The sequence below is a fragment of the Rhincodon typus genome, chromosome 16, assembly GCF_021869965.1.
Source record: "Rhincodon typus isolate 14 chromosome 16, sRhiTyp1.1, whole genome shotgun sequence".
NCBI classification, from domain to species: domain Eukaryota; kingdom Metazoa; phylum Chordata; class Chondrichthyes; order Orectolobiformes; family Rhincodontidae; genus Rhincodon; species Rhincodon typus.
In genome coordinates, this window is record NC_063347.1 from 13,751,459 (window position 1) to 13,767,568 (window position 16,110).

Consider the following 16,110-nt stretch of genomic DNA (forward strand, 5'->3'; position numbering starts at 1 on the left):
TCAGGCCCTGCGGATTTATCCATCTTTGTGTGTCTTAAAGACCTCCAGCAGTTCTTCTTCTATAATGTGGACACTTTTCAAGACATTACTATTTATTTTCCCATGTTCCCTAGCTTCCCCTGTCTTTCTCCACAGTAAATATTGAAATATTTATTTAGGATCTCACCTATCTCCTATGGTTCCATACAGAGGTATCCCCATCGGATCTCTTTGGATTCTCCTTAACCTTCTCTGCCAAAGCTATCCTATGTCCCCTTTTTGCTCTCCTGATTTCCTTCTTAAGTGTACTCCTACACCCCCTATACTGCTCAAGGGATTCACTTGATCCCAGCTGTCTTTACCTGACATATGTTTCCTTCTTTCTCTTGACTGGAGCCTTGATATCCAAAATCATCCAGCATTCCCTACGCCTGCCAGCCTTGCACTTCACACCAATGGAACATTCTGTCCCTGAATTCTTGTTACCTCGCTTTTGAAAGCCTCCCATTTGCCAGCCGTGCCTTTACTTGCAAACAGCCTCCTCCAATCAACTTTTGAAAGTTCTTGTCTAATACTATTAAAATTGGCCTTGCCCAGTTTAGAACTTTAACTTGTGGACGAGGCCTATCCTTTTCTATAACTATTTTGAAACCAATGGAATTATGGTCACTGGTCCCAAAGTGCCCTCCCATGAAGACTGTCACTCGCCCTGACTTATTTTCCAAGAGGAGGTTGAGTTTAACCTCGATGCTGGCAGAGACAGCATATGTGGGCCGTAGAGTTAAAAACTCCCCAGCATTACAGAGAAACCCCAATTTGTAGGTTTCTCTTGTGTTACTGGGGTCCACTTTTCTCCCTGTTGACAAACAGGATTTTGCATTCACTATGATTTCTTTTCCTGTATGTTTGCCCTTTTTTGGGACTGATTGGCCCAGGGATCAGGAGGTTCCTCATCCTGGAGTCTGCATCATTTTCTACCTATTGTGAGCAGGGAGCTTGACACTTTCTGACCCTCACTCATAGCATACGCTGGTAGCACTGAACTATAAAATCTAGGCTATTGTGTTGAAACAAGTTTTTTTGTGTTTATGGTCCACATGGCAAGTTTTGCAATGCTAGCCAAGAATCTAGTGAAGCAGAATGATTTTTCCTGTGCTCTCCAGAGGTAATTCAGATTCATTAACTTTAAGCAACATTTAAACATTAAATTTAAAAAATAAGTTTCTTACACAGGCAAGGGTGGATTCTTGTTCGTCATCCTGTGAAGGAGGCAGTGCAACTGTTCCATTCTATGGAGAAGAGGTCAAAATGTTACAACAAAACCGTGAACATTGGGAACAGTTTACCCTTTTACAAGTAAATCCAGCACATTTTCAGAACATGCTCTTGTCTTCAATCTGTCCTGTGGCCAAAGAGAGAAGACAGGAAACTTGCTCCCAGGTATCTGCCAGATCACTGTTGTATGACCTTCAGGAAGTACATGACGGTGAAAGAAATGGGAAAAGAGAAAGAGAAAGAATGTAAAGATTATCATTCACCCAGGTCATCCCATAGTGTTTTGCAATGAGCTGCTTCTGAAGTACAATAATTATGTTCAGGCTACATGACTGTCAGTTTTGTCTTGTATTTTTGGCACTAGGTTGACAGGGCACTCCTCAACCATTGCTTCCTCCACCTTACAATGACAAGTAACTGACACAGAAACATAAGGCAGTGCGTTCACTGCATTTCACCTGAAGTGAAAGTTGGTCCACACATTTCTCCTCAATTACAAGTGTTGCCTTTTTAGTACTTTCTGCTTTGCGTGCTGAGTATTTGCAGGATTTCAACAGCTCCCCGCCCTCCCCCACAGCCCAAAAACGGATGGGTGACGGCATAAAAACATAAGAAATTGGAGCAGGAGTAAACCATCTGGTCCCTCAAACCTGCCTTGCCATTCAATAAGATCATGGCTGATCTTTCTGTGGATTCAGCTCCATTTACCAGCCCGTTCACCATAAACCTTAATTCTTTCACTGTTCAAAAATCTATCTATCTTTGCCTTAAAATCATTCAACGAGGTAGCCTCAACTGCTTCAGTGGGCAGGGAATTCCACAGATTCATAATCTTTTGGGAGAAGAAGTTCCTCCTCAGCTTCGTCCTAAATCTGCACCCCCTTATTTTGAGGCTATGAGTTTTGGTGGAAAGCTAAAGTATTACAAAATATGAATCCTGAGCCCCCATTTTATTCCATTTCCAGTATTAATAGAGGTGAGTCATGCGGTGGGCTGTAATTCAGGCAAACCAAGCAACCATGGGTGGTACAGCGGCTCAGTGCTGAGCACTGCTGCTTTACAGCACCATGAACCTGGTTTCAATTCCAGCCTCAAGCAACTGTCTGTGTAGAGTTTGCACATTCTCCCCGTGTCTATGTGGGTTTCCTCTGGGTACTCTGGCTTCCTCCCACAGTCCAAAGAAATGCCAATTAGGTTGATTGGCCATGCTAAATTGCCCATAGTGTCCAGGGATGTGCTGTCTAGGTGGATAAACCAAGGGATATGCAAGGTTACAGGGATAGAATGGGGGAGATGCTGTTTGGAGAGTCGGTGTGGACTGGATAGGCTGAATGGCCTGTTTCCACACTGTGGGGATTCTGTGGATATGGATCTATTTCAATGCTGATGAAAAGCAGAAGTAGCTGTTTAATTTATTCTTGGTGTTGGTTGAGGGAGGAAATGTTGGCCTGACCCCTGAAGAGCTATTTGTTCTTTTTTGCTCAAGTCCTGAATGGCCTACTTCTGTACTGTGTTTCTGTGGATTGTTTCTTCACACTCATTTGAACAACTGGAGCAAAAAGGAAGGGGCACCCTTTAATTCTTCTTTTAAGGACAATATCCCACACAATGCAACACTGCCTCACTAGTGTGCTGAAATGTCAAGGATGATTATGCACTGAAGTTAAACTTGAATACATGACCATCAGCTACTAACTGAGCTGAACCATCTCACAAAGTGATCATTGGTTAAATTTCCTTAAATTGCTTCTTCTTTATAGACCCTGTCTGGATTTGGCTTAGCCCTTCTCCCTTGAAGGTATGACAGCTGAACAGGAGCTCACTCTACAATCTGCTCAGGTAACTAAATGTCAAAGTTACTGATGGTTCCTTAACACATTCTGTTGGAGATTGAGTGAAACCATTTTGGATTGGTATTGTATTATTATGGCTGAAATGCAACATTGATGGGACACATTTTAAACTTCACGGCATGGACAGTAATTTGCTGAGCGTGCAAGTGCTGGAGTTTTGGTCCCTTCCTGCCAATGGACTGAAAATCGGACCGATCCAATGTAGATTCATAGTCACGGAGCTGTTCAGCATGGAAACAGACCCTTTGGTCCAACTCATCCATGCCGACCAGATATCCTAAATTAATCTAGTCCCATTTGCCAGCATTTAGCCCATATCCCTCTAAACTCTTCCTATTCATATATGTTGTTTTATGTTTTATATATGTTTTAAATGTTGTAATTGTACCAGCCTCCGCCACTTTATCTGGCAGCTCATTCCATACACACACCACCATGTGTGTGAAACTGTTGCCCCTTATGCCCCTTTTAAATTTTTCCCCTGTCACCTTAACCCTCTCGTTTTGGATTCCCCCACCCTGGGGGGGACCTTGTCTATTTACCTTATCCATGCTCCTCATGATTTTATAACCTTCCATAACATCACCCCTCAGCCTCTGACACTCCAGGGAAAATAGCCCCAGCCTTTTCAGCCTCTCTGTATAGCTCAAACCCTCCAACTCTGGCAACATCCTGGTAAATCTTTTCTGAACCCTTTAAAGTTTCACAACATCCTTCCTGTAGGAGGGAGACTACAATTGCACACAGTATTCCAAAATGGTCTAACCAATGCCCTGCACAGTTGCAATATGACCTCCCAAATCCTATACTTAATGCACTGATCAATAATTGGGCAACTTCACCAGCTTATCATAATGTAGTGAAAATGAAAAATTGCTCCACTGTTTTTGGGAAAACATCTAGCCATTGCAGTAGTATGGGTTGGAAGTTAAATTGCATCAGTGTGAATTGCATCAGTAAGAACTTTCCCTCTGTTAACAATTTTTATAGCCTTCTCTCATTGATGAAACCATGATGTGTTCTGCATGAATTCTCTGCCCAATCCATTGCTTCATAGAGGCCAGGAATAAGAAGGAGGACATATGAATAATTATGTAGATAACAGTCAAGTGAGTAATGCCACAATTCCCAACATTTACATTTCAGCGTTTGTACTGATGTTAACTGCACTCTGCACTGGAGGGTTCAATTGCTCCTCTCTAAACTTACATTCTGCATCATCTATTCCTGTTTGCTATTCCCCCAACACATAATCTCTATCCTATTGGGATGACATTTCAATAGTTCCAGCTGTTCATGAACATTTTTCTGTACAACTTGACTCCATCTCTGGCAGCACGTAGTTTTATGACCTTGTGTATTCCTAAACCAGAGCTTTCTTTAAGAGTGACACTTCACCATATTACATATTGGAAACCTGTCCAGTACTCTAATTGTGAGGCCACAGGGAGGTATGAGAAAAGAATTATTCTCACTAATCACATGCCTTGCCTGCAATTTGTTCATTGCACTCAAGAGTGTCCAGCATAAACCTAGTAATGTCCTGGTAAACGGGCCCCTATGAATAAAAATGTAGAGTAATATAACAGTAAAATATTTAAAAAATGAAAGTGACAGACCATGTGAAGTGCCTGATCAGTCGATGGGTTATTTTTCATCATACAGTATAGAACAGCATCGTGCACCGTGGTAAAAATCTGGGATTTGCTGATGTTTTTCCCAAAGAATTCTCCTTGTTCAAATTGCTCAATGATAGCCCCTAAAAGAAGTGAAATTCAATTAATTCAAGTGGTCTAGAATTATTCATGGGGTGTGGGTGATGCTGGCAAGGCTAGCATGTGTTGGCCATTCCTAGTTTCCTTAGAACTGGATGGCACAGTGCCAAGGACCTGAGTTTGATTCTACCTTCAGGTAACTGTCTGTGTGGAGTACAGACATTCTCCAATTGTCTGTGCGGGTTTCCTCTGAGTGCTCTGGTTTCCTCCAAAGGTGGGAAAGGTGGATTAGCCATGCTAAATTGCCCATAATGTCCACGGGCGTGCAGGCTTAGTGAATTAGCCATGGGAAATGTAGGATTATAGGAATAAGGTGGGTCTGGTTTGGATGCTCTTCGGAGGGTCAGTGTGGACTCGAAGGGCTGAATGGCCTGCTTCCACACTGTATGGATTCTATGACTCTACTTCAACTGAATGGCTTGCAGACGGTAGTTAGAGTCAACCACAGTACAATGCATCCGGAGTTGCAAACCAGAATCATTGAGGCCCCCTTTGAGTGCTGACAGGGCTGAGATCCATAAAACTGACACCAATTGAACCCAAGAGACTTTTGGACTCCTTGTAGGTAATTGTTCCATCAGGAATCAGATAGAATTGGATGCAGTGCTTGTTTTATTCACAGCTCGATTTCCATCTCATTGATATCAGTGGAGTGTATTGGAAATGTTGTATAATGGTTTTCAATCTGACTTAGTCAGTTTACCATTGGCAGATTAGGTTAAAATTATCCCATGTCTTGTTTCCACATTCAGATTCATATTTACTAGCCAAGCCGGTGTTATAAACAAAAGGTGTGGATTGAATGGAAGGCAAAATCTGTCATATTATATCCTTAAAGTTCCAGGTCACAGAGCAACAGGGCAACAGTATCATGTTAGATGAACAAATACATCCCATTTAAAATGGTGTATCTTACTTACAGTGACAACCTGATAGGTACACGTCAATCTCAATTTCTTTATAATCCCGGAAGATCTGGAATATAAAAGCATTGAATTGCAAAGCCAGTTAATGGAATGCTCAATAAAGCATGGAGGTTTTTATACAGAAGTATAAAAGTTGAAAGTCAGGAAGTTGTGCTAATCTAAAAACAAGCAGTAATTCAGCCTGATGCAAGCATAAGAACTGCACACTTTCCCCTCAACTATCCCTCTCTTTGACATCCAAGGTCCAAAACATTCCTTCCAGGTAAAGAGCAATTTACCTGCACTTCATTCAATTTTGTACATTGCATTTGCTGTTCACAATGCTGTCTTTGCCACATCAGGAAGACCAAGTGCAGACTAGGTGACCACTTTGCAGAATATCTCTGTACGGTCCATAAGCATAACCTCGAGCTTCCAATTGGATGCCATTTAATTCTCCACATTTCTCCTCACATTGACTCATCTCTGTCCTTAGCCTTCTGTAGTTTTCCAATGAAGCTCAGCACTATTTGAGGAACACCATCTCACCTGTGAATTCACCTTCCAAACTCAACACTGAGTTTAACATCTTCAGAACATAACCTCTGCCAGTCGCACCATTTTGTATCTTCTACTTTGCATATTTCAGTCCCAATCTCATTTTTCATGTTTTTGCTTTTGATCAGCAATTGGAAATTACTTTGCCAGTCACACCTCCTCTGGACTCATTACTTGTTTATTTTTTGTCCCATTATACTCCCTTTGGCCCTGTCTCACCAAATCTTTCATCATTTAATGTCTTCCATCTTCCATCCTATCACAGATCTTCCTTTTTTAACTTTTTCCATCCTTCCTCACCGTACCTACTTAAAAGCTATTACATTTTAACTTTTAATCAGTTCTGATTTAAGGCCATGAGCTAAAACACTACCTTTATTGCTCCAGAGATGTTTCTAAACTTTCACATAGAGTCATTGAATCATACAGCACGGAAACAAACTCTTTGGTCCAACTCATCCATGCCAACCAAGTACCCTAAACTGAACTAGTCCCATTTGCCTGCACTTGACCCATATTTCTCTAAACTTTCCCTATTCATGGATCTGTCCAAGTGTCTTTGTAATTGTACCCATCTTTACCACTTCCTCTGGCAGCTCGTTCCATAGATGGACCATCCTCTGTGTGCAAAAGTTGCCCCTTAGGTCCCTTTTATATCTTTCCCCTCTCACCTTAAACCTATGCACTCTAGTTTTGGACTCTCCTACCCTACAACAAAGACCTTGGCTATTCACTCTATCCATGCCCATCATGATTTTATAAACCTCAATAAGATCACCCCTCAGCCTCCGATGCTCAAGTGAAAAAGTTCCCAGCCTATCCAGCCTCTTCTTAAAACTCAAACCCTCCAGTCCCGGCAACATTCTTGTAAATATTTTCTAAACCCTTTTTAGTTTCACAACATCCTTCCTGAGGCAGTATTCTACACATTACCGGTTGCTTCACAAAGTTTCCCCCACATCTAACAAATCAACAGCTTTATGGGACCTGACCTATGTACATTAACAGTGATTATGACAGAGAGATTGTGTGAACAGAGCAGGGGAGCTGAGGGCTGAAGCTAAGACCCTGAAAAAGAAGGCTTAGTGGGCGTGATTGAAAATGTGGCATAGTGCTCAAAATGACCCAAATGTGGGAAATGTTGGGCAGGCATAAAGTAACATAAAAAAACATGAGATAGTAGGAACTGCAGATGCTGGAGAATCTGAGATAACAAGGTGTAGAGCTGGATGAACACAGCAGGCCAAGCAGCATTAGAGGAGCAGGAAGGCTGATGTTTCGGGCCTAGACCCTTCTTCAGAAAATGACATAAAAAATGACAAATAAAAAAACATGAGCAAGGTTACGCCATCAGCCCTTTGCACTTGCTCCACTGTTAAATGAGGTCACACTGACCTACTTCAAATACCCATACCCCTGCATCCCTTGGTATTTTTAATATGTAGAAATCTATCAATCTGTTTTAACATACTCAATGACGAAGTCTGCACTGTCTTCTGGAGCAGGGAATTACATCCTTCTGCATCCACATACATACAGTGAAGCCTTCTGTAGAGAGGATTGTTAAGACAACCTAAGTGACCACTAACCAAAAAGAACAGAATAGAAGTAGTTTTGCCTTATTAAAACAAAAACACTAAACCAGGGAAGTACAGAAATTAAAAGAATGCAAGTTGTCAACATGGTTTGTATGGGCGTGTTAAATAAAAGTTGTCTTATTGTATCATGACATAATCATCAAGAACAGCAACGAAATCGAACCATCAAGCTTTAAAATAGAATTAGAATTGTGTCATAAGTACACAGTGCTGAATCACCTCATAAACATTTGCTAGGATATTTGCAGAGGGGTTTCTTTTACCTATTGCACCTAAAACACTTTGACATTTTTTCGATAGACACCAAACATTTCACTTCTGTGAAAGATTTCAACCGTATTTAATATGTGTGATTGTAGCAGGACAGGCAAACAGGTGCACCAAAGGACTAGGGATTTAGTATACAACGGTTATGGAGTGCCAGGACGTGGGTTCAAACTGTATCTCGAGCTGATGATTTTAATGATGTCAGTGGGGCTGGGGGTGGAGGGGAACTGAGTGAATGCTATATACATTGATTGGTGTGTGTGGAAATACAAGTAGAGGATTCTGTGGACCCAGATTTACCAGGCCACCAACAAGTGAGTAACACCAGATTAAATGTACTGGCAAAGGTGTAGCTCAACCTTCTGGCCCAGTTGATCACCTTTATTAAATTTGCCTTGAACTGAGATTCCAGGCAATTCAGAACCATTCCTGCTGATCCATATGACCCACACTGCTCCTGTATAAGTCTCAATCACATCGACAAACAGCAAAGTAAAGCCTCTTGAGCTCAGCAGGTCAATCACCCTGCACGCAAATTCCACAATCAAACCAAATAGTTAGAACTACATTCCTGAGTACGTCCAGCTTTTTGTATTTGTTTTATTTTGGCTCCAACAGGATTATTATCCAATTCTGCACTCACAATTTAGGAAAAGTATGTAGGTTTTAAAAAGATTACTGAAGAGATTTACTGGAATAGTTCCAGGGATGAGGAATTAGACCGATGAACCTGGAGCAGAGATGACTAAGAGAAATTTGATAGAGGTGTTTAAAATCATGAAGATTTTAAATGGGGGAAATAAAGAGAAACTGTTTTGAAAGCTGAAGGATCGCCAACTAGTGGGCATAGATTTAAGATGACTGGCAAAGGAAGCAAGGACTTCCTTCCTCCTACACCTTGTGTAAAAATTGTTTTACACAATGAATGGCTAGGATCTGAATACAGTGTGTGATAAGGTGCCAGAAATGCATTCAACAGAATCTTTCTAAAGGGATTAAATATATTCTTCAAAAAATTAAAAAGAAAATGTTTGCAGGGCCAAGAGAGAGGAACTCAATATGGGACCATCTCAATTGGTCTTTGAAAAATCTAGTGCAGATTTGATGGGCACAATGACTTTCTTTTGTATTGCACTATTTTCTGAAACTAAGGGGTCAGTTAGCTCAGTTTGGTGAGTGGCTGTTTTGCAGTGCGGACTGACACCAACAGTGTGGTTTGAGGTTCCCATGAAATTCCTGCCTTCTCTGCCTTGCCCTCGCCTGAGGCATCAGGTTAAACTCACCACCGGTAATCTCTCTGTAATGAGAGAGCAGGATGTGATGACTTTACCTTTCAACCTTTGAAATTGCTTTGATTATTTCTACAGAGCAAAAGTTTGAAAGGTAAAAATAATCCTTTCAAATGGGGAAGCTTGACTTTATCAGCATTTTTGCTTTACAATTTGGAAACACTTGTTCCTAAATATTTTCTGGAGGGAAGAAAATGCTCAATGACTTGTCCCTCTTAGAAATTCCATCCAGAAGTCAAGCACATTCTTCAAAAATATTTTGGTGAGACTTTTTCTGGCAGGTCTTTCTTGAAGTTATTTTCAGACACTTTCCTGGTTTTATTGTCTTTGGAGCCTCAGGTTGTTTCCCATACCAGGCCTGGGGAGATTGGTACCTCACTGTCCAAGCAAACATGACATGAACCCACATTGTGCCACCTCAGCACTTCGTTGTCCCAAGGAGTTGTGCAATTTTACCTGAGAAACAATTTATTTTGCAAAGTTGGTCTTTCTCAAAATCTAAGAAATAATTAAAATAAATGAGAACAGCTTCTATACTCTGACTTACTCCAACTTTAATTTCTCTTAAAAGTACAGTAATTTATTTATTCTATTTTAATCTGTTTTAAAAAGCCAGAGTTGTAACAATACGAAAAAACCTGCTGGTGCTTTGATGGTTCACATTGTTCACTGATTATTGTTCTTAGATATTGGAGAAGAAATGCTGAAAGTGAATGGTTAGCGCTCTCATGGATCATTCATGTGGTACATCCAGAAACCACGAGATGATCTATCAAGAGATCTGACAAAGCTCCATGAATAATTATGTGCAGTATAGGTGAACACTGTGGCTTGAATCAGGACCAACAGCACAAATGTCTAATCTTTCCCCCTCTAGGATTTACCAATCTGTCTCTGGAAAAGTATCCTCTCAGTACTCTTTGCTTGACTAGTGATCAAGATGGGCAGTGTGCCAGGCAGTTTCTACTCTATAGTGCAGCTTGTCAGAGTGTCACAGCTTTGCTGGGGAAGACGTTCAACGTGGTTTAAATTCTGATGATTCTATGGACAGCATTGTGGATTAGAATTGTGGCCTTTCACCTTAGGGTCTGTGGTTTAACTCTGAATTGCTATAAGGACCATAAGTGAACTCTGCTTGTGCCATCTGAATCTAATTCCTACTGGGCTCTGTTTCATAGTTCCAGAACTGGCCTCAAGTTTGACACTGCTAAAGATGAATTGAACAGAAAATTAAATATCAGAATCATATGCAGGGTATGCTATTATGGAAACACAGTATTGAGCTGAGATAAAGGGCGTTATCCTGTAGAGTTAGCTTCTCTGTGTTAATCATTCAGTACATATTCACCTTGCTGCGCTTCATATGATTGCTTCGTGAAGAGATCTGGCATCAAAAGCGAAAATTAACATTTCTCGTTTAGACACCCCTTATTTTGTTGAGTACAAAGATCACAATAAGAGTCAAAATAGAATGAAGTTGAGGCCAGTCTTACGTTTCTCAAAATCTTGATGCAGACGGTATCCACAAAGTTGACAGGACTAAAGTCAAGTATGAGGGAATGAAAATTTGGCTTTTGAAGACCAAGAGACTCCAGACTGAACTCCTCCGGCTTTTTGCTGACTCTAGATGGCAAGTCAAGGTCTGAATCCATTTCTAAGCTGATAGAGTTGTTGTTATCAATATTCTCGGTGATGGTGGCTGGACCATCTGTTCCTGATTCAGAGAGTTTTTGTAGCTAGAGAGAGATTTATATTTTGTATTTAAAAATATTGTTATAATGTGAAATATATAATAGTATATTCAATAGTACACAGTCATACTAACATAATATGAGAGAAAGGAGTAAAGGAATATCTGCTTTTCCCATCCATTTCCAGTGTCCATGTACTGGTAAACCACAGACTTGTTTACTCTGTGATTAACCTATGTCCCTTTAATCTTTCAGAACTTAATGAAAATATATTGCCTGGCTAAATCATCAAAACTTATTTTATATTATTAATATCAATAGTTCATGTTATAATGTCCCTTACCATAATGAAAATATTCACTAAGAACATTCCTTTTGTAATTAGCACTGCATTCAAAGTTTGATAGCCGTGGTTATGAGGTGCATAGTCTCCTTTGGTCCAAGCCACATGAGCTTGGAGCATTATCCAAGTTGAGTTGAGGACAGTGTTTGAAGAAATCTATAATGGGTAGATTTTTATTCAAAGACTAGTGCATGTAATGTCTTGTATTGGTAGAGGAAGTCACAAACAATTGCCTGGCTTTGAAAAACATGATAGTATGTTTATCACAAGTGTTCAAAGATGAAGCCCTGTGAACAAGATAATCTAATGCTATTTAAACAGAAGATAAAATGAAAAGCAACTTGGAGAAAGTCAGATAACTATTTGTTTGTCTTTGCTGTAATGTACCTTTTGCTGTTTCTTGGCTTTTTTCTTGTCCTTCTTTTCCTGCTTTTTCAATTTCTTCTTGAGCGCTGCGATTTTTTTCCTCTTTTTTGTAACTAATTTGGAGACATTAATTCCAGTCTGCAAATTACAGGAAAAATGGATTATTAAGACTACATTGTTGACACAAGGTGTTAACAAATTGTCATTTGGTGGTACAGAATTTGAGATTTTCTGAAAAATGACAGATTTTGACAAAGCTTTTTGATTTGCAGTCATCAGGAGAATTCACAAGAATTGTCAATATAAAGGGAAAACAGCTGTTTTATACTGTATGAGAAGAAAATGCTGACTGGTTGGAAGTGGTATCATTGGTGAAGGTATTGCCATGGAAAATGCACGAGTGATGATGACTGACAGTTGATTAACAAGCTTTGTTTAAATTTAAACTAGGCAGGTTGCCATTGATTGGTCAAGAGATTACTTTGAGAATTACACTAGAGAATGGGGGGGTTGTGGTCACCTGTTTTGTTCAATGGAAACAGGTGTAATATGTATACATTTTCTTTCTGTCTGCAAGGAACAGGGACTGGTGTATTAATATATGTAAGCACACATGTACCACACTGTGAACCCAAATGATGATCTTCAGTTGGTTGTCAGAATTATTCCTAGCACATTCAGGATTATTTAGCAAATGTTGTCCAATCACAGAATCACATCTGCTGTTGGAGTCAGTGTTCTTAAGCTTTGCAAACACAGGCTGATTGGGCATAGTCAGTACTTGCTTGTGACAAACAGTTGAAGGGACACACGTTTCATATGGCCTATCAGCCTTTAGTTCATACAGCCATCATTTCCTAACATCACACTGGCACTGAAATTCATACACCGCCTTTCTCATTTGTGCAATAGGCAGAATGTCTTTTTGGTTGGATGGCCAGCATCATGGCAAGCACCACCATTCGTGTTCCTACTGCACAGTAGCAGTGTCAAAAAGCTAGCTTTACCTGTTGATGAAACTTTTGAGATATCTTACCCTTCGAGCCTGACCAAATAGTGATGGCCCTAGGCCCATTCATGGGTTTGTGTGGCATACAATGAGAAATGATTTGATCAGCGTTGCTATTAATCCCCAGGTTATCTTCGCTGTCCCTATTTCAGTGTCAAGCTTGAATGGTGAGCAAAAGACTTGAGCCCTGTCTACAAGTTTTTTTAATTCACTCATGAGAAGTGGGCGTCACTGGCTGGTCAGCATTTCTTGCCTGTTCCTATTTGCCCTTGAGAAGGTGATGGTGAGCTGCCTTCTTGAACCACTGCAGTCCATGTGCTGCAGGTTGTCCCACAATTCCAGTCGGGAGGGAATTCCAGGATTTTGACCCGGGAGAGTGAAGGAACAGTGATATATTTCCTAGTCAGGACGGTGAGTGGCTTGGAGGGAAACTAGTATTCCCATGCATCTGCTGCCCCTGTCCTGCTAGATGGAAGTGGTTGTGGGTTTAGAAAGTGCTGTCTCAAGATCTTTGGTGAATTTATGCAGTGCATCTTGTAGATAGTACACACTGCTTCTACTGAGCGTCAGTGGTGGAGGGAGTGGATGCTTGTAGATGTGGTGCCAGTCAAGCGGCCTGCTTTGTCCTGGATGGTGTCCAGCTTCTTGAGTGTTGTAGGAGCTGGACTCATCCAGGCAAGTGGGGAGTATTCAGTCTCACTCCTGACTTGTTGATGTTATACACAATCTATGGCGACTGGAGCTGTAGAAATCGCAACGCGTACATGTACAAACAAAGACAGGCTTGTGGTAGACAGTAGGGAACCCTCTGGCTAATTTCTCAACTAGGATATCAAGCAAAGGGAGTTCAGTGTGCTGCTCCATTTCAAAGATGAATTCAAGGATGTACACGACATAGGGACTTTCAAGTGATAGGAGGTCAGATGCCATTGCATCAAAGACACAATTCTCATGGTACCCAACAAAATGTTTATGAGAGCTAGGCCTAGCAGGGATTCCATGGCAACACTATGGGCAAGTATGGTATTGTTAAATCTGAACACAGCTGTTCAAGTTGCTGAATTTTTAAATAGATTACATACTAATTCACACAATGGTGTCTGCTCTAGATTGCCATGTATAGTGCCATATAGTGTTGCAAGGCAAATGTGTACAGTTTCCTTGAATGGTATTAGTGCCAGTGGGGTTAGGAAAACAGGGAGCTGACCATTCTCGAATGTAATTTTCAAACATTTTTCTGGCAATCTTGAACAGTCTCGCATTTGATGGTACACAGCTGTTGGGTTCTCCATAGGACCTAAATAATTCTTTTTGCAGTTGCAGAGGCCAACCCTCTCTATCTTGAGCAATGGTTGTTACCTTGTCATATACTGTCTGCCTCATCCCAGCTTCTCAGGGGTTGCCTGCTTTCATTGGCAAGGTGGAAACAGCCTGCAATATGGTTGCCATCTGTCATTGTCATTGGTGCCAGAAGGCAACACTCACCTCTTGGAAGTGTTAAGTGTCTGTAAGTGGGCACAGAGCTCACTGCCTGGCCCATTCTGCAACTTACACTTAAAAGCAGTGAGGCAGCATCTGGAATTCATCTGAATGTCAGGTTCCTGACCACACTGAAAATCCTGTCATATACCTCTGGATTGTTGGTCCAAACCTGCACATTACTAGTCTAAATAATATAACCACAATGCCGCCATATTCCCAGATTAAGCCTGCATTATCTATTCTTTTCATCATTTATAACATGTATCATTTCTGTTTTATTACCCTGCAATTAAAATTAACTTAGTTCCACAGAATACAAATAACAAAGAATTCTTGTCACCATCATCTGAACGCTCAGTGAATGCATATCACATCAAAGGCTGGGCAGGAGAAGTTTAATCCATTTCTGTTTTAGCTGAGTGTTCAGAAAAAAGCTTTTTGTCTGGAGTTGCAGCCAAGCAGAAGCAGAGATTGTTCTTTTTTTTAAATCAAAGTCAGAGCTTTCTTGCTTTCCATGACCAAAATATTAATGACTGTAGATCTTTAAATCAATTTGCTTACCATCTGCTTCAGAGCTTCTTCATACAACTCAGCATTGGCAAAGAACATGGTCGAGGATGACTGGAAAATTTTGATTCCTGGAATTTCTTTTGCCTTAAAAGAAACCAAAATTGGATTACAAACACTTGGTGCAGTTCGAAGCTGAATTATAATGACATAAATTCATCATTTTAAATTTGTTTATTGATTGTAGGCATCCCTTGCAAGACCAGCATTTATTCCCTGTTGACAATTGCCCTGGAACTGAGTGGCTTGCCAGGTTATTTCAGAAGGTAGTAAAGAATCAACCACATTGCTGTGGGTCTGGAGTCAAGCCAGACTGGGTAAGGATGGCAGATATCCTTCCCTAAAGAACATGAGTGAGCCAGATGTTTATTTTGCAACAATCAACAGTGGTCACATGATCACCATTAGCTTAGCGTTTAATTCCAGAGTTTGTTGCATAAAATTTCACCAATTTAATCATGAGGGGCATAGATAAGGTGAATAGCCAAGATCTTTTTTGAAAGGGAGGGGAGTTCGAACTTAGAGGGCATAGCTTTAAGGTGAGAGCAGAAATATTTAAAAGGGACTTGAAGCATACTTTTTCACACAGAGAGTGGTGCGTGTATGGAACAAACTGCCAGAGGAAATGGTAAAGGTGAGTACAATTATAACATTTCAAAGGCATTTGGACAAGTACATGGGTAGGAAAGGTTTAAATGGATATGGACCAAATGCAGGCAAATGGTTCTAGTTCTGTTTAGGAAACCCCGTCAGCATGGATGAATTGGACAGAAGGGTCTGTTTTTGTGCTGTATGACTCTATGACTTTATAACTGTTAGGTAGGTTATGGAGGAAGAGAGGGAAATTGTGAGGATATGGAGGAAGGTAAGAGAAGTTGGTAGGGAGAGAGTTCTGGCAAAATAAATCTAGATTTCTCTTGTGGGGTCCAGAAGTACATTCCTGCTCCCTTGGGTCTGAGCTAAGAGGCCCTCCTCAACTTGCCGCTAGCTGTTATTGAGCAGTCTGCCCATTCAGTGTAATCATGGCTGATCATCCAATTCAGTTCCCTGTTCTCACTTTCTCTCCATACCCTTTGATCCTTTTAGTCCTAAGAACTGTCTCTAACTTCTTCTTGAAAACATTCAATGTTCTGGCCTCAACTGTTTTCTGTGG

The 16,110-nt window shown here is 40.7% G+C and overlaps 1 protein-coding gene across 1 annotated transcript in view; it reads right to left on the minus strand.

Annotated features, from left to right (window-relative positions):
- Positions 1-16,110, minus strand: part of slc26a6 (solute carrier family 26 member 6) — a 109,153-nt gene that overhangs the window by 8,623 nt on the left and 84,420 nt on the right. Inside the window, exons 15-20 of the mRNA XM_048606304.1 lie at positions 14,952-15,044; positions 11,921-12,037; positions 10,993-11,235; positions 5,803-5,857; positions 4,727-4,866; positions 1,209-1,268 (exon numbers count right to left, since the gene is read on the minus strand). Of these exons, the coding sequence (XP_048462261.1) occupies positions 1,209-1,268; positions 4,727-4,866; positions 5,803-5,857; positions 10,993-11,235; positions 11,921-12,037; positions 14,952-15,044 (708 nt within the window). The remainder of the gene's footprint in view (positions 1-1,208; positions 1,269-4,726; positions 4,867-5,802; positions 5,858-10,992; positions 11,236-11,920; positions 12,038-14,951; positions 15,045-16,110) is intronic.